A 24,993-nucleotide genomic window follows, 5' to 3' on the forward strand; every position below is an offset into this window, starting at 1 on the left:
TAATGGCATACCTTTTGCAATAGTAGACAACCCAAGGTATTGCAAAATTTTGGCCAGTGTTTGTGACTAAGTGGCTACTAAAAAAGACTGAACATACCCCATCTGCAACATCTTGGGTTGTCTATTTTTGCAAATGATATGCCATCATGGGGGTAATTCTCATTCCTGGGCTACCACACGCTCTCAAAGGCAACATAACCAATCTGGCAAATTTCAATGTTAAAAAAAAAAAAAAAAAGGGAATATCACGCCTTATAAAACCTGTACATGGGGGATACTGTTATACTTGGGAGACTTCGCTCAACACAAATAGTGTTTCAAAACAGTAAAACTTATATATATATCTATATGTACATAAAACCATCATCACATTCACACATGATCACATGGAGCTGTGAAACACACATACAGGCAACCTCATTATTTGTGTCTTTAAAAAAAAATTAATAATAATCTTTAATGTTAGGAAGACCTGGTAGGCAGATTTATATTATAAACATCCCACTTAGATGGTAGCCCATAAAAAAAAAAATCAACTTTGTTATACTGTATGTTAACTTGCAAAAATATTATATTGGCCCTATAAAGGAGCAGGGGGCGTCCACAAACTAGCAGCATACGACGTAGCAGTAATTTGAAGGCAATGCTAGGTTTAAAGCATACCAGAGGGCCCTTTCATTATGCATAGACTGGTAAAATCTTATACTCATTCTTAACTCCAGTTACTATATTTGCATCATTGTATCCTCCCTCCCTGCACTCAGCATTCTGAGCCCTCCCTCCCCCCTCCCATACAGTAAGGAGGAGTCTCCTTGGTGCCACCATCCAGACTCCAGTCTGTGCTGTGACCTCCTGGTGACAACTTACCCGAGACCTCCCTTCTGATCTGAGCCTGCGTTGCAATGGGGGAGCCCACACTTCCTCAATTTAAAGCCCACAGGCCGACTGAAGACAAGGTATTACTGGGAGCAATGCAGGATCTGATTCTGTAGCAAACAGAGCATTACAGTGTGTAGGGGAACCTATGGGATGGTGGGAGTAGTCTGGAATTAGATTTAGAATCTTTTCACATTATGATTCTGAGTCCATGTTAATTCTTCTGAGACATGTATTGTGTACATATAATGGTTATCAGGACAATATATACAGATCTCAAGCAAACAAAGACACAGATTAAAATACCTAATATAGAAATAAACAGTATTTATTTGTGAGTTTTTGGTCGTCAGGGATACAAGATCTTTATTGCAAGTAGATAAAAGCATGGAATCTGTATTAATAGATGTTTAAATGTTAAATATGGTGGTGTGTTAAAAGGGACATGTTGACATATGATCTGAGATGTTGATGTATGTTATGTATGTTTATGTATGGTAAAAATAAAATAGTATTAGTAAAATGAATAATGCATGATGCTTCTCAATTGCACCCTGGATCTCATTGATCAGCTACGTTGTATCAGCACAGCTTTATTTGATGGAACACCTTCAAGAAATGTGTCAGGCGACGCTAGATACACTTTGACTCAACCTTTTTGTGATCCTTTGGTCCCTTTTTTAATTCTTTGATACGTTGTGCCATTTTAAATAATGATACTTGCCTTTTATCTTAAAATAAATCCAAGTGCTATGTCCATTTCACAGTTGTGAAGTGGCTATGGTGCCTTAAGCTTGTATCACATCAAAAAGCTGCACAGGTTTGTCACTCTGCTGCCAGAGGTGTAAGTCCACCTCCGGCTGCTTTATTGGGGCGTCATTAGCGAACCCAGAAAAAGAGCTCTGGATTGTGTAATGCCAATTCTGTGTATTTCTGGACCACACAAACCGTCCATGGTCTCCTCTCAGCCCACCCTGCCTGACATCTGTGGGACTCTTTGGAGGAAGATAGGGCTTCAGGGAGAACTTGGCGCTGGAACAAACTTGGCGAAGTTATAGCTGAATTCCTTATTTTGTTTTTCTTTTATGTTTTTTTGGGGTTAGGGTGGGGGTGGGTGGGATGGAGAGGAGGGACCGGTTATTTAGACGAAAAGCAGTGTTTTTTTGGTTGGAGTAAACAGCCACTGGAAATCCTGTCTCCCCCATGTGAGTTTATTCACTGATATGCAAATTGTGCAGCCTAGACTTGTTATGGCCATTGATGTTGTTATGGTGCCGTGAGGCCCCCAGGCACACTGCATACCTTTTTTATGAATGGGGAGCTACTGATTGGCTTAGAATGTTCCCGCTCTAGCCAATCAGCGGTGCCACTGTCTGGTGGTAATCTGCGCTTCATGTAACTCAGATTCAGAAGCCAGATGTAGCCTGGGGGACCATAAGATCATTGCTGGAAGTAACATGTGTTGTTAAACCATTCCAGAATGGTTTAACCCAGGGGTGCCCATAAAGTAGATCCCCAGATGGTTTAAAACTACAGTTTCCATGATGCTTTGTTGTTCTACAGCATTCTAGAAGCATGCAAAGCATCATGGGCGTTGTAGTTCTACAACATCTGGGGATCTACCTTTAAGGCACGCATGGTTGGTTTAAACCCTTAAGGCAAGAGTGAACACGAGGGCCTCCTGGCACAATAACAACTTAATTTAGATGAAGTTGCTATGGTGAGTGGAGTGTCCCTTCAAGTCAAAACAACTGGAGAAATAGGATAATGTAACGTACATTTGCCAGTTATGTAAACCAACAGTTCCGCATTTAGTGAATAAACCATTCTATTATGACCTTTAAATGAGTGAGTTCTGCTCTGTTTTCAGTTTCCGTTAATTTTTGTCTTGTGGTACACTGTCTTTCATATAATAAACGGCTTAGTTTTATCATTTACCCCAATACAAAGCTCACAAATTGTACAGCATGAACAATACATTTGAATTCAAAGCCTATCAGGGATATACAGCGCTGCGGTGTTTGTTGGTGCTGTATAAATAATAATGATAATATACAAGGTATGCTATGTTCATACAGTCCTCGCTCGTAGCTGTCAGAACCCCGTATAAGTATTTATGTTATTGGGACTTTATTGTTTTGCTATAAATTCCAGAACTTTATGTCTTTTGTTCCGATAGAACGTGGCGAATGGCTGTAGCGATGAAGATGAGCCTTTCCTTAAGAAGAACCCCCGCCGGTTTGTGATCTTTCCAATCCAGTACCCAGACATCTGGAGAATGTATAAACAGGCCCAGGCTTCATTCTGGACCACAGAAGAGGTAAGGTCACTGCCAAAACGCAAAGTACACATTGAAAAGGTCAAACAAAAACAAAAAGTCATTAAATGATTTACAGGTGATACTCGAAAAATTTGAATATCGTGCAAAAGTTCATTTATTTCAGTAATGCAACGTAAAAGGGGAAACTAATCAGGGCCGGCGCCACCTGTAAGGCGACCTAGGCAGCCGCCTAGGGCGCAACTTATCAGGGGGCGCCGGATCCCGGTCCCCGCTGCGCCTCCTCATGCTGCGCCGCCTGTGCGCTTTTACAAGCCTCAGGCGGCGCAGCACTGCTGCATGGAGGGCGGCCGGGTTTGAGTGACCGGCAGGAGGGAAGCGGAGAGCGCTCCCTCCTGCCGGTCTCTCCATGTAGCGTGGCCGGGCGGCGCGGGACAGGAACCTCTGTTTCCTGTACCCGGCCGCTGGCGGAATGACAGGAAGTGCTCACTCAGTGAGCACTTCCTGTCATTCTGCCGGTGGCCGGGTTCAGGAAACAGAGGTTCCTGTCCCGCGTTCCGCGCCGCCCGGCCACGCTACATGGGCAGGAGGGGAGGGTAAGGACCACTAGGGGAGGGAGGGAGGGGGGGGGGTATAAGGACCACTAGGCGAGGGGCGGGTATAAGGACCACTAGGGGAGGGATGGGGGGATAAGGACCACTAGGAGAGGGAGGGGGGGATAAGGACCACTAGGAGAGGGAGGGGGGGGATAAGGACCACTATGGGAGGGAGGGGGGGAGGGGATAAGGACCACTATGGGAGGGAGGGGGGGGGGATAAGGACCACTATGGGAGGGAGGGAGGGGGGGGTTAAGGACCACTATGGGAGGGAGGGGGGGGATAAGGACCACTATGGGAGGGAGGGGGGGTTAAGGACCACTATGGGAGGGAGGGGGGGGGGATAAGGACCACTATGGGGGGGGGGTTAAGGACCACTATGAGAAGGAGGGGGGGGGTAAGGACCACTATGGGAGGGAGGGGGGGGTTAAGGACCACTAGGGGAGGTTGGGGGGGGGGGTGGTAAGGACCACTAGGGGAAGTTGGGGGGGGGGGGATAAGGACCACTAGGGGAGGGAGGGGGGGATAAAAAAATAAAGAGCTGTTCCCCTCTCAGTCCCTATCCTACCCCATAAACCCTCTCTTTTACACTACACACATACACAATGCATCCCCCCCGACACACACACACACACACAGAAACATACAATGCATTCCTACTCACACACAGACACCCGAAACACACAATGCATCCCTTACGTTTTCTTACATAATTAATGCACCCCTTACAGACACACACTGCATTCAATTACATACACAGAAACACACCTTGCACCCCTTACACACACACACACACACACACACAGAAACATACAATGCATTCCTTACACGCAAACACACACTACTCATGGATGGACCGTGTAGGTGGATTTATGGGTGGGCATTGTAGGCGTATGCCCCTTGGGGGCCCAGACCTTGAGCTGTGTAATGGGCCCTAAAAAATGGAGCTGCTTCCTGTTCGTTAATTGTTGTGAGCACTGTTAAAAACAGTCCCCAGAGAGCCTCTTCTACACCAGACCTGTGGAGCCAGACTGAGCCCATCATCAGCCTCTTGTCCTCATCTGGTGGTAAGTAGGCAATCCAATATATTATTAGTGGCACTAATCTCTAATTTACCTCACATTAAATGGATACTATAGTCACCAGAAGCACTACAGCATAATGTAGTGGTTCTGGTGTCTATAGCCTGTGCCTGTAGGCTCTTTAATGTAAACACACTGTCTTTTCAGATAAAAGACACTTTGTGAAGACTGGCGTTGGCCCATATGGCAGAGCATATGGGCGGGGCATTGTGATGTCACATGGTGGGCAGGACATATGTGGGGGCGGCAACATTTTTTTTGCCTAGGGCGGCAAACATCCTTGCACCGGCCCTGAAACTAATATATGCGATAGACACATTACATGCAAAGCAAGATAGTTCAAGCCGTGATTTGTCATAAGTGCGATGATTATGGCTTACAGCTCATGAAACCCCCAAATCCACAATCTCAGTAAATTAGAATATTGTGAAAAGGTGCAATATTCTAGGCTCACAGTGTCCCACTCTAATCAGCCTTTTAATGGTCTCTCAGTCTGGTTCAGTAGGAATCACAATCATGGGGAAGACTGCTGACCTGACAGTTGTGCAGAAAACCATCATTGACACCCTCCACAAGGAGGGAAAGCCTCAAAAGGTAATTGCGAAGGAAGTTGGATGTTCCCAAAGTGCTGTATCAAAGCACATTAACCCCTTAAAACCGGAGGGTGTACTATTACGCCCTATTCTAAGCAGCTCTAAACGCCGCCGGCGATCACGGTCGGGGGACTCATCTGGGATCCCAGGGAGTCCCCCGCTGCGGATCCTGCCTCCTTCGGCCCCCCCCCAGCCATGTGAGAGTGAGGTCCTTGCGAGGACCTCACAATCACATGGCCGGGTTAGCTGGACAGTTAGTCCCCCTGCTGGCTGAATTCAAATAAACAGCAGTTAATATCAGTGTAAAAAAATAATAATTATATACTTAGATCATATATATATATACACACATATACATACACACACATACACTGTCTAGGTGTATTTTACTATTAATATACATATATATAATTATAGACTGATACTGATTAAATATATATATAATTTTTGTTATATATATATATATATATATATATATATATATATTTATATATAATATAAAATAAATAAATGTGTAAATATTATATGTAATATGTATATACTGGATGAACAGTGAGCTGACAGAATTGTTTTTTGGACTATAGCCACAAGTGTTGTTTTATTGATATAGTAATTTTTTATATTGGCTCAGGGTTTGTGAGTATATTGGTATTACCTACTTAACATATCCTATATACACCAGACTGTACTACGCTATATTCTCCCTCCTATACCTATTACCTAGGATACTACACCTGGAGAAAATCTGGACGAAAAGGAGGGTGAGGGTCGCCTCTACGGGCCCTAAGGCGCATATACCTGAGCTAGTACATTAGCTCAGAAAAGTGTGAGTTAGTTACCTATGCACTTTATTTCTATTTTTTACTCTGTATACAGGTTACACTATGTTCTGTATATTTGTGTTTTCTATTTAAGGTAAAACCCGAAACCATTGGGACTTATTATAGTATACCCAACCTATTTAAGGTACAGCAAGGTTTTCTATTTATTTATTTCCATATACCCACTACGATAGAGCGCTACACCGATATCTCTTCCTTTTCCACTATTTTCTGATAGAAAGATAAGCACGGTGTTATAGCAGCTCACAGAAATTTGTTCGGTATAGCCTAGATTTAAAACAAAACATAGAAGCGCTTGTACTCTCCATCTTCAAATATGTAAATATGTTAAAAAATAAAAATAACAAATAATAAAAAATAAATAATTAAAAAATATATAGATGTGTGTTATTTCGTTCTAACTGTATTGTGATATTAATATATATATATATATATATTTATATCAAAATACACGTAGAACGAAATAATACATATATCTATATACATAAATATCACTATATATATACCTATATATAAATAAAAATATTTAAAAAAAATTATATATACATATATATATATATATATATATACATATATATACACATTTTTATATATATATATATATATATATATATATATATATATATATATATTATCTCTACATATATATTTATGTACTATTTTTACATAAATAGGTATTTTAATTAATTACAATTAGCGGGACCTGCCTGACAACCCATGCCGAAAATATAGTGAATTTAATTTGCTAGCACTATATTTAACCCTATAACTTTCCAAGACACCATAAAACCTGTACATGGGGGGTACTGTTTTACTCGGGAGACTTTGCTGAACACAAATATTAGTGTTTCAAAACAGTAAAATGTATTACAACAATGATATCGCCAGTAAAAGTGAAGTTTTTTTGCATTTTTCACACACAAACAGCACTTACACGGGCAATATTATTGCTGTGATACTTTTTACTGTTTTGAAACACAAATATTTGTGTTCAGCGAAGTCTCCCAAGGACAACAGTACCCCTCATGTACAGGTTTTTTGGTGTTTTTAAAAGTTACAGTGTCAAATATAAGAATTGTGTTTCATTTTTTTCACATAAAATTTTTCCAGATTGGTTACGTTGCCTTTGAGACCCTATGGTAGCCCAAGAATGAAAATTACACCTATGATGGCATACCATTTGCAATAGTAGACAACCCAAGGTATTGCAAATGGGGTATGTCTAGTCTTTTTTAGTAGCCACTAATCACAAACACTAAATATATCATAGCTAAATATTTGATATTAAATGAAAGCCCTGTTTCCCCTGAATAAAATGATATATAATAAGTGTGGGTGCATTTAATATGAAAGAGGTGAATTACGGTTGGACAGACATGTAGCGCAAATGCCAGGTTTTGTTTACGTTTTGTTTTGTTCACAACGTGTACATTTGGCTCAGTCCTTAAGGGGTTAATAGAAAGTTGTGTGGAAGAAAAAGGTGCACAAGCAGCAGGGATGACAGCAGCCTAGAGAGGATTGTCAGGAAAAGGCCATTCAAAAGTATTGGGGACTTTCACAAGGAGTGGACTGAGGCTGGAGTCAGTGCATCAAGAGCCACCACACACAGGCGGATCCTGGACATGGACTTCAGATGTCGTATTCCTCTTGTCAAGCCGCTCCTGAACAACAAACAACGTCAGAAGCGTCTTACCTGGGCTAAAGAAAAACAGACCTGGTCTGTTGCTCAGTGGTCCAAAGTCTTCTTTTCTGATGAGAGCAACTTTTGCATCTCATGCATCTCAGAGTCTGGAGGAAGAATTGAGAGGCACACACTGCAAAAGGGTTGAAGTTCAGTGTGACGTTTCCACAGTCTGTGTTGATTCGGGGAGCCATGTCATCTGCTGGTGATGGTCCACTGTGCTTCATTAAGTCCAGGGTCAACGCAGCCATCTACCAGGAGATTTTGGAGCACTTCATTCTTCCTTCCGCAGACTAGCTTTATGGGGACGCTGACTTCATTTTCCAGCAGGACTTGGCACCTGCCCACACTGCCAAAAGCACCAAAGCCTGGTTCAATGACCGTGGGATTACTGTGCTTGATTGGCCACCAAACTCACCTGACCTGAACCCCATAGCGAATCTATGGGGCATTGCCAAGAGAAAGATGAGAGACATAAGACTGAACAATGCAGAAGAGCTGAAGGCCGCTATTGAAGCATCCTGGTCTTCCATAACCCCTCAGCAGTGCCACAGGCTGATAGCTTCTATGTCACGCCGCATTGAGGCAGTAATTGCTGCAAAAGGGTCCGAAACCAAATACTGAGTCCATATGCATGCTTATACTTCTCAGAGGTCCGATATTGTTCTATGTACACTCCTTGTTTTATTGATTGCATGTAATATTCTAATTTACTGAGATTGTGGATTCGGGGTTTTCATGAGCTGTAAGCCATAATCATCGCACTTATGACAAATCACAGCTTGAACTATCTTGCTTTGCATGTAATGCGTCTATCTCATATATTAGTTTTCCCTTTTACGTTTCATTACTGAAATAAATTTACTTTTGCACGATATTAAAATTTTTCGAGTATCACCTGTATTTCACATTGATATAAACCTTTTTGACATTTATGTGGTTGTTTAAGAAACTGAATCAACCCTGCTAACCCACACAAATATATTGTAGACAATTGTCTAACTGCTTGAAAATGGTTAAATAAAAGCAGGAGGCACTGAACGCATAACTTCTAGCTGCTACATACGGCTTAGTGGTTATGGTGCTTAGTGTGTTTTTACTTTTTTTTTTTTAACAGAATGTATCAGTATTTCTTTCCTGTTTTGTCTGGTGGCCCACAAAACTGTCCCTTGTATTGCACCTGCCATTTCAATGTAACTGCTATTATGGGACATGAAGCCACAGCTATATAACTGCTGTTCCTAGCACATCCTCTGTGGTGAAGCCATAACCTCAAAGGGATCTGCAGCAACAGGTGTGAACATCAACAGCAAGGCGAGTCATGGGTTACATCTAAAGCGTTACCATGATGCTTTGCCATATTCTTTGTTGTCTTATTTGTTTAACCTTAGTGACCAAGGTTTGTCCAAGATTCTGTGTGTTTGTCACCGAGGACGTTTTGGCCCTTCAGGCCCTTGTTTGTGCTACTATAATTTAACTCTTGTTGTTTGTTTGTCTGTCTGGTCTATCTAGTCTATCCTGTCTATTTTTTTCAATTGTTTTTTAAAGGACAGGTAAGCCATTCTTATAAGTAAAGATACAGCAGACGTAAGGGGATATTTTAAGCACCTAAACAACTACAGTTTAAAGAAACACTGTAGCGTTAAGAATACATACAATTTTTAAAGGTACATCTCTGATGCCCGTTGTCATTTAGGTGTTCCCCCAACACATAAAAGAAAATAATCTAAATAAATAAAAATCAAATGAATTACTCACATTTTCTTAAGTCGTCACTGCCAGGACCTCCACCACAGCTTGAGTCATTCTGGAGGCGTCTTTCCAGGATGACAGGCTAATACAATGCTCTTCATAAAGGAGCAATTGAGAATATAGGAGCATGTAACGAACCCCTTGTACTTTGTATCATACGTTTGTTCACACTCTCCTGAACTCTTAGAAGGTTATGTGAATACAGCCTGTTCGCATGGTGCGCTAATTCGTACTCTCCCGAAATTCAAGAGTGGAGAAAATCAATCGCTTCGTCGTTCGCATACCCAAACATCAGTCGAGACTTGATGAAGGGTACAACTGGAATGCTTTATTATGGCAAGATGGCCCACTTTTATACACAGATCCCCAGCAGGTGGGCTTCAGCAAAACTATAGGTAAAACACTGAGGATAACCCTAGGGTAGGAAAGTTAAAAGACAGGACTGCTCGAAGACTGCTCGAAGTGTACTATAGATCAGTTACTACCATATGGAACTCCTCGGGTCATCAAACGTTACAGTGTAGCATGAGAAATGAGAATAAGTATTGTTGCCAGTGGACTGTGTGTAACAGAGGCAGAGAGAGTTGAACAGACGGTAGTCTTAGTTGGAAAGACGAGTAAGATCTAAGATCGTCATGTCTAGGAATAAAATATCAAAATTAGGCTAAACAAAATGCCTTCATCTATGTATATATCAACTTAAACGATCTGAATCACCCGTACATTAGTCCTATAAGGGGGGCGGATGAGATATTATTATCGTCATTGGGGACTTAGTACTGTCCCGTCGGTACTCGCTTAGTATATCCCCTGTCACTAACATGGGGTGCCTCTGTGTCGAGAGCACTCTACGTGCAGCAAGTGGCAAGGAGCTACCGATGCTTTATTCCACTTATTTTTAATTCACTTATTTCACTTATTTCCTGACTGCTGTACTCTGACTTTGACGTTAGTAAAGTAAGTGCATTTTAATGAGACAAAAAAAAATCATCCTTATTTTCTCATTAAAATGTAGGAATGTTAAAGGCAAAAATATTTACAAGTCAATTAATCTTTTTTCTTTTTAATTTTCAGGTTGATTTGTCCAAGGATCTTGCTCACTGGGATCAGCTGAAATCGGAGGAGAGAGATTTTATTTCCTATATATTGGCTTTCTTTGCTGCTAGTGATGGAATTGTAAATGAAAACCTGGTATGTTTTACATGTTAACCTTTAACAGGCAAAAAGAAGAATGTTCAAACAAGAGAGTGTGATTTCAAAGGCTAACAAACAGGGTTATCCAAAAAAAAAACAGGAAGTCTAAAGAAGTAATTTGCACATTTTATGTCACAATAGCTTAGGAGAAAATCATCTGTGTTAGTTAAAGGACCACTCTAGTGCCAGGAAAGCATACTCGTTTTCCTGGCACTAGAGTGCCCTGAGGGTGCCCCCACCCTCAGGGTCCCCCTCCCGCCCGGCTCTGGAAAGGGGAAAGGGTTAAAACTTACCTTTTTCCAGCGCTGGGCGGAGAGCTCTCCTCCTCCTCTCCGCCTCCGTTCCTCCCCGTCGGCTGAATGCGCACGCGCGGCAAGAGCTGCGCGCGCACATTCAGCCGGTCGCATAGGAAAGCATTCATAATGCTTTCCTATGGACGCTTGCGTGCCCTCACTGTGATTTTCACAGTGAGAATCACGCAAGCGCCTCTAGCGGCTGTCAGTGAGACAGCCACTAGAGGAAAAAGGGGAAGGCTTAACTAATTGATAAACATAGCAGTTTCTCTGAAACTGCTATGTTTATAAAAAAAATAGTTAACCCTAGCTGGACCTGGCACCCAGACCACTTCATTAAGCTGAAGTGGTCTGGGTGCCTAGAGTGGTCCTTTAATGTTTTCCATTTTGCTATTTTGGGCTAAATCTGTTAATTCCTCTTAATTCCCAGTTTATTGAATATCACTATGAGGGATGATGTGTGAATGTGCTAATTTATAAAGGATGGCAAATGTCTGTAATGGGCTTCCAGTGGACGTAGGGATGCTAAACCAACATTTAACCTGTTTTTCACAGATTTAAGGTCATAATAGTTCAACTGAAAGCATAGCTGATGTGGAAAAATGTTCCATTTTGGCTATTTTGGTATTTGATATGAAATTCACTTTGTATTCCTGTAAGTTGTCACTGCAGCGGATAACCCTATATGAGGCATGATACTGAGTCAAGAGGTGAGGTAGTCAAAGTTAAAACTAATGATCAGTTAGGTAAGTAGGTAGAACCTACTGTTTTCGACAATAGAGACTGTAAGTGGAGATCTGTCTGTCATAGTACAGAGTGTCCCAGTGTCCCCGTCCAGATTTGATGTCTGTTTTCAGTTTTATATGGGAAGTCCTACAGATATATAAAAGTAAAATAATAATTTTGTTGTAATACTACACATATATCAAAGATTTTTAAAACAAGAAAAATATGCACCAACAAATATAATAAAATGACCTTACCAGCAATCTGCATTGGTGCTTTGAGTCAATGCCCTAACTGCCATGCAATAAAATGATCCCATACGTTCTCCCATGTGCTCTGGGGCAGATCATCAGATATTAGTATTCAGGACTGGGATAGTGTGAAAAGGTGGAAGCGATTTACAATGTTCCAAAAATACTAAACTCTGCAGGTAAGTGGTAATCCTTTCTGTGAACAGAATAAGAAGCGTATTAACTGTTATCAAACTGCCTGAGTTTAACTTGGAACGTTGAATTTAAGATTTAAAGGGACACTATAGTCACCAAAACAACTACAACTTAATGTAGTGGTTCTGGTCTTTATAGCCTGTCCCTGACGGCTTTTTAATGTAAACACTGCATTTTCAGAGAGAAGGCAGTGTTTACATTCTTGCCTAGGTAGGAATACCTCTAGTGGCAGTCACTCAGAGGTGCTTCCTGGGTCGGTGCTGGACAATGTGCAGCACTGATGTACAGAATGGAGACGCTGAATGCTCCCTATATACAGGGAGTGCAGAATTATTAGGCAAATGAGTATTTTGACCACATCATCCTCTTTATGCATGTTGTCTTACTCCAAGCTGTATAGGCTCGAAAGCCTACTACCAATTAAGCATATTAGGTGATGTGCATCTCTGTAATGAGAAGGGGTGTGGTCTAATGACATCAACACCCTATATCAGGTGTGCATAATTATTAGGCAACTTCCTTTCCTTTGGCAAAATGAGTCAAAAGAAGGACTTGACAGGCTCAGAAAAGTCAAAAATAGTGAGATATCTTGCAGAGGGATGCAGCACTCTTAAAATTGCAAAGCTTCTGAAGTGTGATCATCGAACAATCAAGCGTTTCATTCAAAATAGTCAACAGGGTCGCAAGAAGCGTGTGGAAAAACCAAGGCGCAAAATAACTGCCCATGAACTGAGAAAAGTCAAGCGTGCAGCTGCCAAGATGCCACTTGCCACCAGTTTGGCCATATTTCAGAGCTGCAACATCACTGGAGTGCCCAAAAGCACAAGGTGTGCAATACTCAGAGACATGGCCAAGGTAAGACAGGCTGAAAGACGACCACCACTGAACAAGACACACAAGCTGAAACGTCAAGACTGGGCCAAGAAATATCTCAAGACTGATTTTTCTAAGGTTTTATGGACTGATGAAATGAGAGTGAGTCTTGATGGGCCAGATGGATGGGCCCGTGGCTGGATTGGTAAAGGGCAGAGAGCTCCAGTCCGACGACTCAGACGCCAGCAAGGTGGAGGTGGAGTACTGGTTTGGGCTGGTATCATCAAAGATGAGCTTGTGGGGCCTTTTCGGGTTGAGGATGGAGTCAAGCTCAACTCCCAGTCCTACTGCCAGTTTCTGGAAGACACCTTCTTCAAGCAGTGGTACAGGAAGAAGTCTGCATCCTTCAAGAAAAACATGATTTTCATGCAGGACAATGCTCCATCACACACGTCCAAGTACTCCACAGCGTGGCTGGCAAGAAAGGGTATAAAAGAAGAAAATCTAATGACATGGCCTCCTTGTTCACCTGATCTGAACCCCATTGAGAACCTGTGGCCCATCATCAAATGTGAGATTTACAAGGAGGGAAAACAGTACACCTCTCTGAACAGTGTCTGGGAGGCTGTGGTTGCTTCTGCACGCAATGTTGATGGTGAACAGATCAAAACACTGACAGAATCCATGGATGGCAGGCTTTTGAGTGTCCTTGCAAAGAAAGGTGGCTATATTGGTCACTGATTTGTTTTTGTTTTGTTTTTGAATGTCAGAAATGTATATTTGTGAATGTTGAGATGTTATATTGGGTTCACTGGTAAAAATAAACAATTGAAATGGGTATATATTTGTTTTTTGTTAAGTTGCCTAATAATTATGCACAGTAATAGTCACCTGCACACACAGATATCCCCCTAAAATAGCTAAAACTAAAAACAAACTAAAAACTACTTCCAAAAATATTCAGCTTTGATATTAATTAGTTTTTTGGGTTCATTGAGAACATGGTTGTTGTTCAATAATAAAATTAATCCTCAAAAATACAACTTGCCTAATAATTCTGCACTCCCTGTAGATGCACTGATTCTCCATGAGGAGATGCTGATTGGCATAGCACATCCTTTTGCCACGCATGTGCAATAGCCTCCCAATGCTCTCCAATAGGGGAATATCATTATGTACCAAAGTCTCCTTTAACTTTAAGCGCCCCTCTGTGAGTAGGCATTGTGGGCTATTATACTCCAACTTTAAAATGAATATAATCAGTATATTTGTTGGTAATCTTGGTGAAATGTATGTATTGAGTTTTTATAATATGCCAGAAACAGAACTCACCATGTATGTATGTGGACAGCAAGGTTCTGCTTAAGAAATGTGTTATTATTTACACTGAAGATAATGTCTATTCTTCAGGTAGAACGGTTTTGCCAAGAAGTCCAGGTTCCAGAGGCTCGCTGCTTCTATAGCTTCCAGAATCTGATCGAGAACATACACTCGGAGATGTACAGCCTGCTCTTAGAGACCTATATTAAAGATCCACAAAAACGGTAATTGGATGGGAATTTCCTTTCTCAAATTATAAACATTGCCATGTGACTATTCTGCCGGTTGAAAAGATTTCTGAATTACTCTAATTCAGTAAATTATTATTTTTTTTAATCATTATTTGTATTGCCATATGACCGTTCAGTCGGTTTAAAAGATTTATGAATTATTGTAATTCAGTAAATTATTTTTTTTCATTAACCCCTTAAGGACACACGACGGAAATATTCCGTCATGCTTCCCTTTTATTCCAGAAGTTGTGTCCTTAAAGGACCACTCTAGTGCCAGGAAAGCATACTCGTTTTCCTGGCACTAGAGTGCCCTGAGGGTGCCCCCACCCTCAGGGACCCCCTCCCGCCCGGCTCTGGAAAGGGGAAAAGGGGTAAAACTTACCTTTTTCCAGCGCTGGGCGGGGAGCTCTCCTCCTCCTCTCCGCCTCCGTTCCTCCCCGTCGGCTGAATGCGCACGCGCGGCAAGAGCTGCGCGCGCATTCAGCCAGTCACATAGGAAAGCATTCATAATGCTTTCCTATGGACGCTTGCGTGCTCTCACTGTGATTTTCACAGTGAGAATCACGCAAGCGCCTCTAGCGGCTGTCAGTGAGACAGCCACTAGAGGACATAGGGGAAGGCTTAACTAATTGATAAACATAGCAGTTTCTCTGAAACTGCTATGTTTATAAAACAATTAGTTAACCCTAGCTGGACCTGGCACCCAGACCACTTCATTAAGCTGAAGTGGTCTGGGTGCCTAGAGTGGTCCTTTAATGGGTTAAACATTTGTTTTTGGGAATCTGCAACAAACTTGCAAAATTCTGGTCAATAAAATTGTTCATAAAAAAATCAGGAAAAGGCAATAAAACCAAAACAAAAACAAAAACTCGATGAGCCATTTGAAAACATGTCAGCTTGATACTTTCAATCAGTCAGAATTTAACTACAATTGACATAGAAACATAGAAACACAGAATGTGACGGCAGATAAGAACCATTCGGCCCATCTAGTCTGCCCAATTTTCTAAATACTTTCATTAGTCCCTGGCCTTATCTTATAGTTAGGATAGCAAACGGTCAGCAAACAAAAACAAATAAATCTGCATATATACATTTATTACACAAATAGCAGCTGCCAGTCTCATGTCATTTTCAAATTTATTTATTATTTATAAAATATTTTACCAGGAAAGATACATTGAGATTTCTCTTGTTTTCAAGTATGTCCTGGGTCTTGGTAAAATAAATGTAAAAATAAGAAAGTTGCATGACTTTCACTATTTGAACTCTATTTTGTATATACTCAAACTAAAGCCTCACTGTTTCTTCCGTATTTATTAATTCAATGCTTTTAACCTTTTTTGATGTGGGCTAACTACATGGCATTAGATTGGCGATCATTCTTCAATGATACAATTACCTAAATTACTCATTATTCAACTGTAATGTAACATACAAAGCGAATTCAGAAAAACCCTGCATTGGACTCTAGGTTAGCCATGTATCATACATTTAGAACAACGGAGAACAGAGCAGGCTCATCAAGTGTTCTTTTACGCAGGGTCTAATATGTTATTTTTTCTTTATTTCAGTGATTTCTTTTTTAATGCAATTGAAACTTTGCCCTGTGTTAGAAAGAAAGCAGAGTGGGCCATTCGGTGGATATCTGACCGGAGAGCTACCTTTGGTAATGGATACAACTGTTTTTATTAGATGGCCAGGCAAAGAAGATAGTGGTCAACGTATTGATTGTATTAAGATTAATTTTATTATGTCACATTTTCTTGTACAAAACAATCTGTTAGTTAAAACTCGTTAAATTTGGTTGAGACCTATTTTGCACTATATCCTGTACAACTTGAAGGTCATAGGTCACTTGTTTTAGCAGCCATCTTTTTTTTGCATAATCTTCAGTTTTGCACGATATTGAAACATCTTCTTCACCAGAACTTATTTTGCTACATATGTACAAATTACCATATATATAAATTTATTCAAGACATGTCAATTAGTCATGTGGTTTGGTGGCCATTTTAGATCAAACCTTTAAAAAACAAAACAAAAAAATATGTTGATATGAAAAGCAAGATGGCTGCTAAAAGCCAGTTACCTTTGTTGTGTCTTAGAATTGCAGATAGGCAACCTTCGGCACTCCAGATGTTGTGGACTACATCCCCCATAATGCTCTTACACACATAATGCTGGCAAAGCATCATGGGAAGTGTAGTCCAAAACATCTGCAGTGCCGGAGGTTGCCTATGCCTGATAGGGCTTAGAAACAGAGAGGAGAGAGAGATGGTCCGTCTATCTCTTCCTCCTGTTTTAAAGTTCTATACTGTGTACCTCATTACGCTACCCTGTATTATTTTCCTATATTATGATATATGGATACGGAGGGACTCCCCACTAGCGACATATATTTATCTGACATATATTTATCTCAAGGATTTCTTCTTGTCCTCTCTCTTGACAGTTTTAGTGCACTATCAGTATTTGTAATAAGTCTTTGTTTGAGTTTTTTTTTTTTTATGTGGATCCCTAATTGGTCAATAAAAGTTAGTTCTTCCTCTTTTCATTTTATACTGTTATCCCTTCTCTGGTTCCTTCTTGTTTAAAGGACCCACAGAGTTTTTTAACCCCTTGAGGACACATGACATGTGTGACATGTCATGATTCCCTTTAATTCCAGAAGTTTGGTCCTTAAGGGGTTAAGTCTATCAACAAGCAATTCGATCTTCTTTTCATTCGTTGTAATTTGTATTCGTTCATTCTTCTTTTGGACGAATGGACGAAATGCAGATAAAAATGTGCTCACCTGAAAACGAATGCCCAAGTCTAGTGTGGATAATTCACTTTTAATATATAATAGCTACACCCTTCCATTACCACAGGTATAACCATTAAGATTCCCGATTCCTATAAATAGGAATGTATTTGTTTGTTTGTTTATCTCACAATTTGTAAATAGTTTGTTGTTTGGTTTCCGAAGGTTATTCCCTCAATTAACCCTTGAAATCTATTGTATCCACACTGTGTTGTTATAGTTTATGTAAATCTTAAAAAAGTGAATGGTATATTTCATCCTTTCTGTAATGGAACTTGTTTTTTCAGTTAGTATGATTGGACATTGTTCTCTGATCACATGTTTTGATGTGTTAATATCAGGCGAGAGGGTGGTGGCTTTCGCCGCAGTAGAAGGCATCTTCTTCTCTGGATCTTTTGCTGCTATTTTCTGGTTGAAGAAAAGAGGTCTTATGCCTGGACTTACATTTTCCAATGAGCTTATCAGCAGGGATGAGGTGAGATATTGATAAAATCTCTTATAAATATAAAATTCTTTCTTTAGTCATGGCACAAATTCTGAACAAAAATATTTGAATACTGCAAAGCTTAACCAAGTTTTGAAGGATTCAGTATTTACAAGACAAACTAACAATAAAAAGAGTTTGTATTCATTTAAACCTATGGATTTTGGAACCTTATGAGACCTTTCCTGGTGGAGTTTCTATGTATTTCTGACTCTTTGTATGTATCCATGAAAATAATAATTCAGTCTGTGCATAGACACTTCTAATAAAGTCTGTAGGTTTGTCCCACTCTTTAAAGAGCTTCTAGGAAGTTTCGACTATTCTACTTTGCAGTCTATATGATATAAAAATGTCCCATTCCTGTGTAAGACTGAAAGAGGATATAGCTATTATTTAAAAACTCTATTTAGATCGTGACTCAGTATCGTCATAGGTGAATCAGTCTATCTGCCCGCACAGTGACACAGAGTACCTCATATGTAGGTAATTGACATTAGCTCCTATCATGGCACAATGTACCTCATACATAAATCAGTCCATCTACCTCCATCCACAAGGACACAGAGAACCTCATTTACAGGTGCCATAAGTCTGCATCATGACACAAAGTATCTCATAGGTAAAAAAAAGTCCATCTGCACCCACACTGACAGTGCACCACATAGGTAAATTAGTGAATTAGCCTACACTATAGCACAACCTGTTTTGTCCCAGACCCACAATTACTCACAATGTCACCTGGAATCTTGTTTGGATTACCTTAATATCGGGGGAGGTGGAGGAGTATTGTTCTCTTATATTGTTCTTGTGATGTGTACTTGTTTGTGTTGATATACTGCTCTGATAGATGAGTTGCTAAGGGTTTGGTACAGTAGACTACCTTAATGAGTGAATCGCTATTGTGCTTTTTAATTAATGTCCTTTCTCTTTGATTTACAGGGTCTTCACTGCGATTTTGCATGTCTGATGTATCATTACTTGGTGAATAAGCCCACAGAGGAACGTGTCAGGGAGATCATCACTGATGCAGTCAGGATTGAACAGGTAACTCTAGATGTCCTGTAAACTCCATCCTGTCGATTGATTACTTTCCTACTGGGATTCTCACTCTCTTCATTGTAAAGTTATATTGATTTTCTTATGGAGTTTATTACTAATCAATTGCCACAGTTTCACTCCATTACAACACCTACATCAGCAGGAAATGTACACAGGCTGATTTAAGCGTAATAAAAACAAAGAGCTTAAATATTAACTATTTAAGTCCTACTCTTCTAGTGTCAAAAGGGTTAAAAACAAAGCAAGGTTGTTAGTGATCTTAATGAGAGAAACTTCACTCAAAAAGAAAATCTTATATGAATTACTTGTAGTTTTGGCCAGTTTTTTTCCAGTCGAAAAACAGATCATTAAATATTTTTAACAAATATAGAAGTCATCGTCTCATGATGTACCTGTTCAGCAATTTATCTCTTTAGATCTAAAAATCTAAGCCAAAATCCTATAAAAAAAAATAAAAAAAATCTCCATCTTAGCCAAGAAGGAAACATTGCCAAAATTTTGCAATTGTGTTATGTACTTCACATTACAAGGATTTAAAGTGACCCCTTCAAACACCATCTGTTACTGCTAGGAGTTTCTGACAGATGCTTTACAAGTGGATCTGATCGGAATAAACTGCACATTGATGAAGACATACATAGAGTTTGTAGCTGACCGACTGCTGGCGGAACTGGGTTATTCAAAGGTGAGCAATAATATGGTTATGCATTTTTTTCTTACTTTTTTTCCTTAATTTTAAAAATTCCAATATGTATGCCATTTCAATTTGCAGTGGGAACATGAGCTAGTTGCAACCTGTTTTGTACCTCCCTTTATCTTTTATAAGTCTATTAAAGGGACACTCCAGGCACCCAGACCACTTCTGCCCATTGGAGTGGTCTGGGTGCCAACTCCCACTACCCTTAACCCTGCAACTGTTTTTTCATAAACTGCAATAATTACCTTGCAGGGTTAAGTCCTCCCCTAGTGGCTGTCTACTAGACAGCCACTAGAGGGCACTTCCTGGTCTATAGCACAGGTTTTCTGTGCTAGAGCGTTGCTGGACGTCCTCACACTGTGTGAGGACCTCCAGCGTCGCTAAAATCCCCATAGAAAAGCATTGAAAAGCATTTTCAATGCTTTCCTATGTAGAGGTCTAATGCGCATGCGCGGCATTGCAGCGCATGCGCATTAGGTCTCCCCAGCCAGCGGGCGGGATCAGTCTCCCCCGCCGGCTGACGTAATGAAGGGGAGGAGCGGCGGCAGAGGAAGAAGCAGCGACGTGGGACATGTCACTGCTTCTGGTAAGTGACTGAAGGGGTTTTCACCCCTTCAGCAACCGGGGATTGGGGGGTGGGAGGGAGAGGGGACCTGCAGTGCCAGGAAAACGGATTGTTTTCCTGGCACTGGAGAGTCCCTCTAAGCTCTAGAGCACTCTTTCTCAGATTCCCTGGTGTTTATGATGAACCACATTGTTTAGTTTGTTCATTTAAATTCTGTATATTATTGAATAATATGGCTAGATTTTGTAAAAACTAGTTAATGTTTTATGCAGTATATATTATACCCCTATTTCATACTTACCTTCAAGACCTCAATTTAATATTTTTGAAGAAACTTTTCAAATGATTTAATGGAACACTATAGGGTCAGGAACACTAACATGTATTCCTGACCCTCTAGTGCAAAACCCACCATTTATGCGGCTTGCCCCCCCTCCCCCCTCCCCCCCCCTCCTTATTTCCAGCCTGGCGCGGGTCCACCTCCTTAGTGACATAATCAGAATTGCCGATTTTTCCCTATGGGAAAGCATTGGATTGACTGAAATCGGCAAGGACGTAGCAAGGGTGGGGGGGCCAAATGCCGTTTTAACCAATCAGCACCTCCTCATAGAGATGCATTGAATCAATGGCGTCTTCATTGTGGATTCTCAGAACAAAATCTCACAGTGCCAAATATTTCTTCTCATTATTATTTATTACTTATCAGGTAAGTCTTGGCCAGACGTGACACATATTGGTCACCCTTGTTTTACCCCTCCTGAGACCACAAATGAGAGATTCAGTCAGTGTCATTTTATAATTCTTAAATATATGTATGACATGTTTATGATAAGTAGTATGTCATACTGGAAATTTCATCCTGAATTAATGGTCTTGTTACATCCTAAGGAGTTTCAGGGTCTCTCTAAGCAATGTAACAACTTTGCATTATTAGAGTACTCTGCAGGGACTCTCAGCTCTGAGACTGTTGTGTAACTGCAGTGATTTATAAAAATTGCTACAGCTACATGGCACCCACTGAGCTGTCACTGTCAATCAGCGATCGAGAATTCTATCTTCCGAGTTGCCTTTGATAATTTTGTTGTGCATGTGACCTGTGCACATAGCTCTCTGGACTTGGACTCCTCGGTGAGTGAGCTGAACTGTGGATACTAATCTGTGTGGAAGGCAGGTCTGACAATCACCTCCCAAAATTCTGTATAAACTGATAGCACCTATGGTATGGTTGCCACCAGTATACAGAGCAATACCACTCGTTCTGTTCTGTTGGAAGATAAACTGTTTATCTGGAAAGCCTCTAGGATGAACCGGGTTTTCGGATATAAATTCAGACCTCATAAACCAGAAAGAGGCTCCTGATTTTGTAGCCACCTCCTGGTGAGGGAGAGATCTGCCTGAAGCTGCAGTCAACTTATATAAGATGTGCAGCCTCAAGATATTGGAAGGTGTTTGTATTTATTTATTTTTGCCTTTTTTTATTGCACTATTGAAATCATTTATTAGAAAATAGGCGATGACTTTTACCTTATCGTTTTCCTTGTGTTAACCTCTACAACGTCAGCCTTCCAGCTGAAGTGGTAGGGGTTAACACAGTGAGAGAGTTTAAGCATGCATGGGATAGGCATAAGGCTATAGATATAAGAGACTAATGAAAGTATTTTTTTAAATTTGGCAGATTAGATGTTTCTATGTTTCTTTAATGTAAAAGACCTGAACTGGTTTTAAATCTGTCCAACTATCACGTAATAATAAATCTCCCTCCACTCACGTAATGTATGTAAATGATCATGTCCCCAGTTTCAGCTTGCATAACACTGGTACGATTACAAAACTATTAAAAATATGCTGTATAATACTTTTTGTCTCGTTACAGGTTTTCCAAGCAGAAAACCCTTTTGATTTCATGGAGAACATTTCACTGGAAGGGAAAACCAATTTCTTTGAGAAGAGAGTGTCGGAGTACCAGAGGTTTGGTGTCATGACCCGTACCATGGACAACGTATTCACTCTCGATGCAGATTTTTAGTTGTTTTGATCTGTGGACATAAACCAGAAAGATTTTGTGGAATTAGTACTTCTTGATACCTGTGAAGAATGTTGGGAAATGTGACTCCAAAGGTGCGATCACTATCACTTCCTGGGTCCGAGTTTAATGTAGAATGCTTCTTTTCAAATTTCTAATGCCAAGAGGCAAATGGTCTTTAATTTGCAAACAACGTAAATTGTCAAATGCAAGTCGGCTCCCAGAAAACTCTTCCGTCCTCTGTTAAAGACACTCCACCTCTCTCCCTTGGAAATCACTTCTACTCTGGATTATAAATGTGTCACACAAAGCTTCTGTGCTGCGATGTATTTAACGTGGGTGGATGTGACTAAGCACTGCACACCCAGGAGAATATTATTATGTTAGACTTTGATGTCTGTCCTAGCTGAGCAAACTTTGCTCTTTAGGGATAATCCTCTGAATCACTGGTTGTTCCACTTGGGTTTTCCAAAATGACATAGCATCCTTCACTGCTAGTGAGGGGCAACAAATCTAGGAGATAAATGTCAAAAACATGTTGTGTTCCTTCTAAGGTGTGCAGACTAAAACTGTTAAAATAGGCCTCAAATTGTAAGGTTGCTTTAAGGATTTTCGTTTTTTAGGATGTAGTTTTTTAACAGTTTGAGTGCCAGGCAGCTCACCTATGAAGGAACACTGAATACAATCATAAATCTGAATTTCTGGATGTTCAACCGTTTACGCAGTGAAGTGCACTCACCAATCCAGAGATAATCACGTAGTTCTGACTTCATTATTTCATTAATTGACTCTCCGGTGGGGTCTTTTATTTATTTGTATTTATTTTTCAAGCATACCCTTAATAAATGTGAATCCTAAGATGTCACATGGCGAACTTCTGCTGAGAGACACTCTAAACATCATAACCACGTCCGCTTATTGAAGTATTTATGGTATTAGGATACCATCTGTATCATCCATTTCTTAATGAATATATTTTTTGAGGATAATTGAACCGTCTGGTATTTTAGCCCAAGTGTGCCTAACAACTAAACCTGACCCTGAATATTTTTTATTTATTAAACATATGAATCTTGACTTAGCTAAGCTTTGAAAAAGAGCGTTTAACAATAACAGATTTGCAGTAATAGGTCGGATCCTGAAAAATAGTTGTAAATTATTGGAGCCAAAGATGCTAATTCAGGAGCCATTTAGCGAAAAAGATCTATTTGAAACACGAAAATAAGAGGTGCGATGAAAAGAGCTCCCCTGCGTATCTATTGCAGTTGAATCTTGAATAAATTTGTTAAAGTGAAACTTTTATTTACAACATATGGATTAAAGGTCAGATTTAAGCTAAGTATTAAGTTAAGTATTAATAATAACCTATGCATTGTACTTGCAAGATCATCAGATATACAAATATACAGATTAGAAGATACACTTTTCTCCTGCATATTGCAATGCTTAAACATGTGAGTACATGATGCAATATTTTGAGGAATGCCTAATTTGCCAATTAGGATAGACATATTCTGTAGAGATCATGTTTGCAGTTGCAGAGAGATGTGGGGGTCATGAAATTAGGAGTGCACCCCCCTCTCCCCATGGTAAGTAGTTGAACTAATTGCAAAGAGTTTGACAACTTACCTGGGGTTTGCCAGACCCTGGTCACAGACTATAACAGTTTGGTTACAGATCTAAAAACATGTTTGATGTTAGTTTACTTTTGTTTTGCATAGGTATGCTTGCTGCTATATCAGTAGGTAACGCTACAGTTGTAGAAATTGTTTCATTTTGTATAAATGGCATCACATTTTTTTTAACTTAAGTGAATGTTTAAATATATGTATTGAGAATTTCATGTTTGGTATTAAAATATAAACTGAGGTTTATTCACTAAACATAGAATTGGGGAGAAATGGCACGAACACCTCAGACCTGCTTGTAACATTTATATTTATATTTATATTTTAGGCAAATAGTCAAACAAAAGTTGATGAAATGGAAAAGTATTTTAATATATTTTAAAGGAAGACACTAGGGTCAGGAACACAAACATGTATTCCTGACCCTATAGCGTTTGATCCATTTAGGTGGCTTGCCCCCCACCCCCCTTAGCCCTTAAACTTACATTCTTTACAGTGCCGCGCAGGTCCGCCAGCGCTGGCCCTGCCCCTGATCCACCTCCTTGGTGACATCATCAAAATTGTTAGCCAATCCAATGCTTTCCCATAGGGAAAGGAGGCAGGATGGGGCAAGGCCAAATGCCGTTTTGGTCAATCAGCACCTCCTCATAGAGATGCATTGAATCAATACATTTCTATGACGAAAATTAAGCATGGAGACGCTGAACGGCAGTGCTGCCTACTGTGCAGCACTGAGCCAGGAAGCACCTCCAGTGGCCATCTGAGGAGTGGCCACTAGAGGTGTCCCTAAAGGGTAATGTAAACACTGCCTTTTCTATGAAAGGCAGTGTTTGCATGAAAATGCCTTAAGGGAGTGATTATACTCACCAGAACAACTACATTAAGCTGTAGCTGTTCTGGTGACTATAGTGTCCCTTTAATTTTAATACATTGTTGATTCTCCTCTATTCTAGTTTTACACACTCCTGTGTTTGAAGCTTTTTAGATGGAGTTTTCTGAATTAGAT

General features: G+C 40.2%; 1 protein-coding gene across 1 annotated transcript; it reads left to right on the forward strand.

The window, feature by feature from the left end:
- Positions 1-814: 814 nt before the first annotated feature.
- RRM2B (ribonucleotide reductase regulatory TP53 inducible subunit M2B) lies at positions 815-23,239 on the forward strand. The gene is made up of 9 exons (XM_063451193.1): positions 815-956; positions 3,056-3,196; positions 10,775-10,891; positions 14,583-14,716; positions 16,300-16,394; positions 17,873-18,006; positions 18,955-19,059; positions 19,646-19,759; positions 22,210-23,239. Exons 1-9 carry the CDS (start codon positions 903-905, stop codon positions 22,360-22,362), a joined length of 1,047 nt encoding a protein of 348 aa, XP_063307263.1. The 5' UTR covers positions 815-902; the 3' UTR covers positions 22,363-23,239.
- Positions 23,240-24,993: the final 1,754 nt, after the last annotated feature.

This window comes from Pelobates fuscus, chromosome 4 (assembly GCF_036172605.1).
Source record: "Pelobates fuscus isolate aPelFus1 chromosome 4, aPelFus1.pri, whole genome shotgun sequence".
In the NCBI taxonomy this organism is placed as follows: domain Eukaryota; kingdom Metazoa; phylum Chordata; class Amphibia; order Anura; family Pelobatidae; genus Pelobates; species Pelobates fuscus.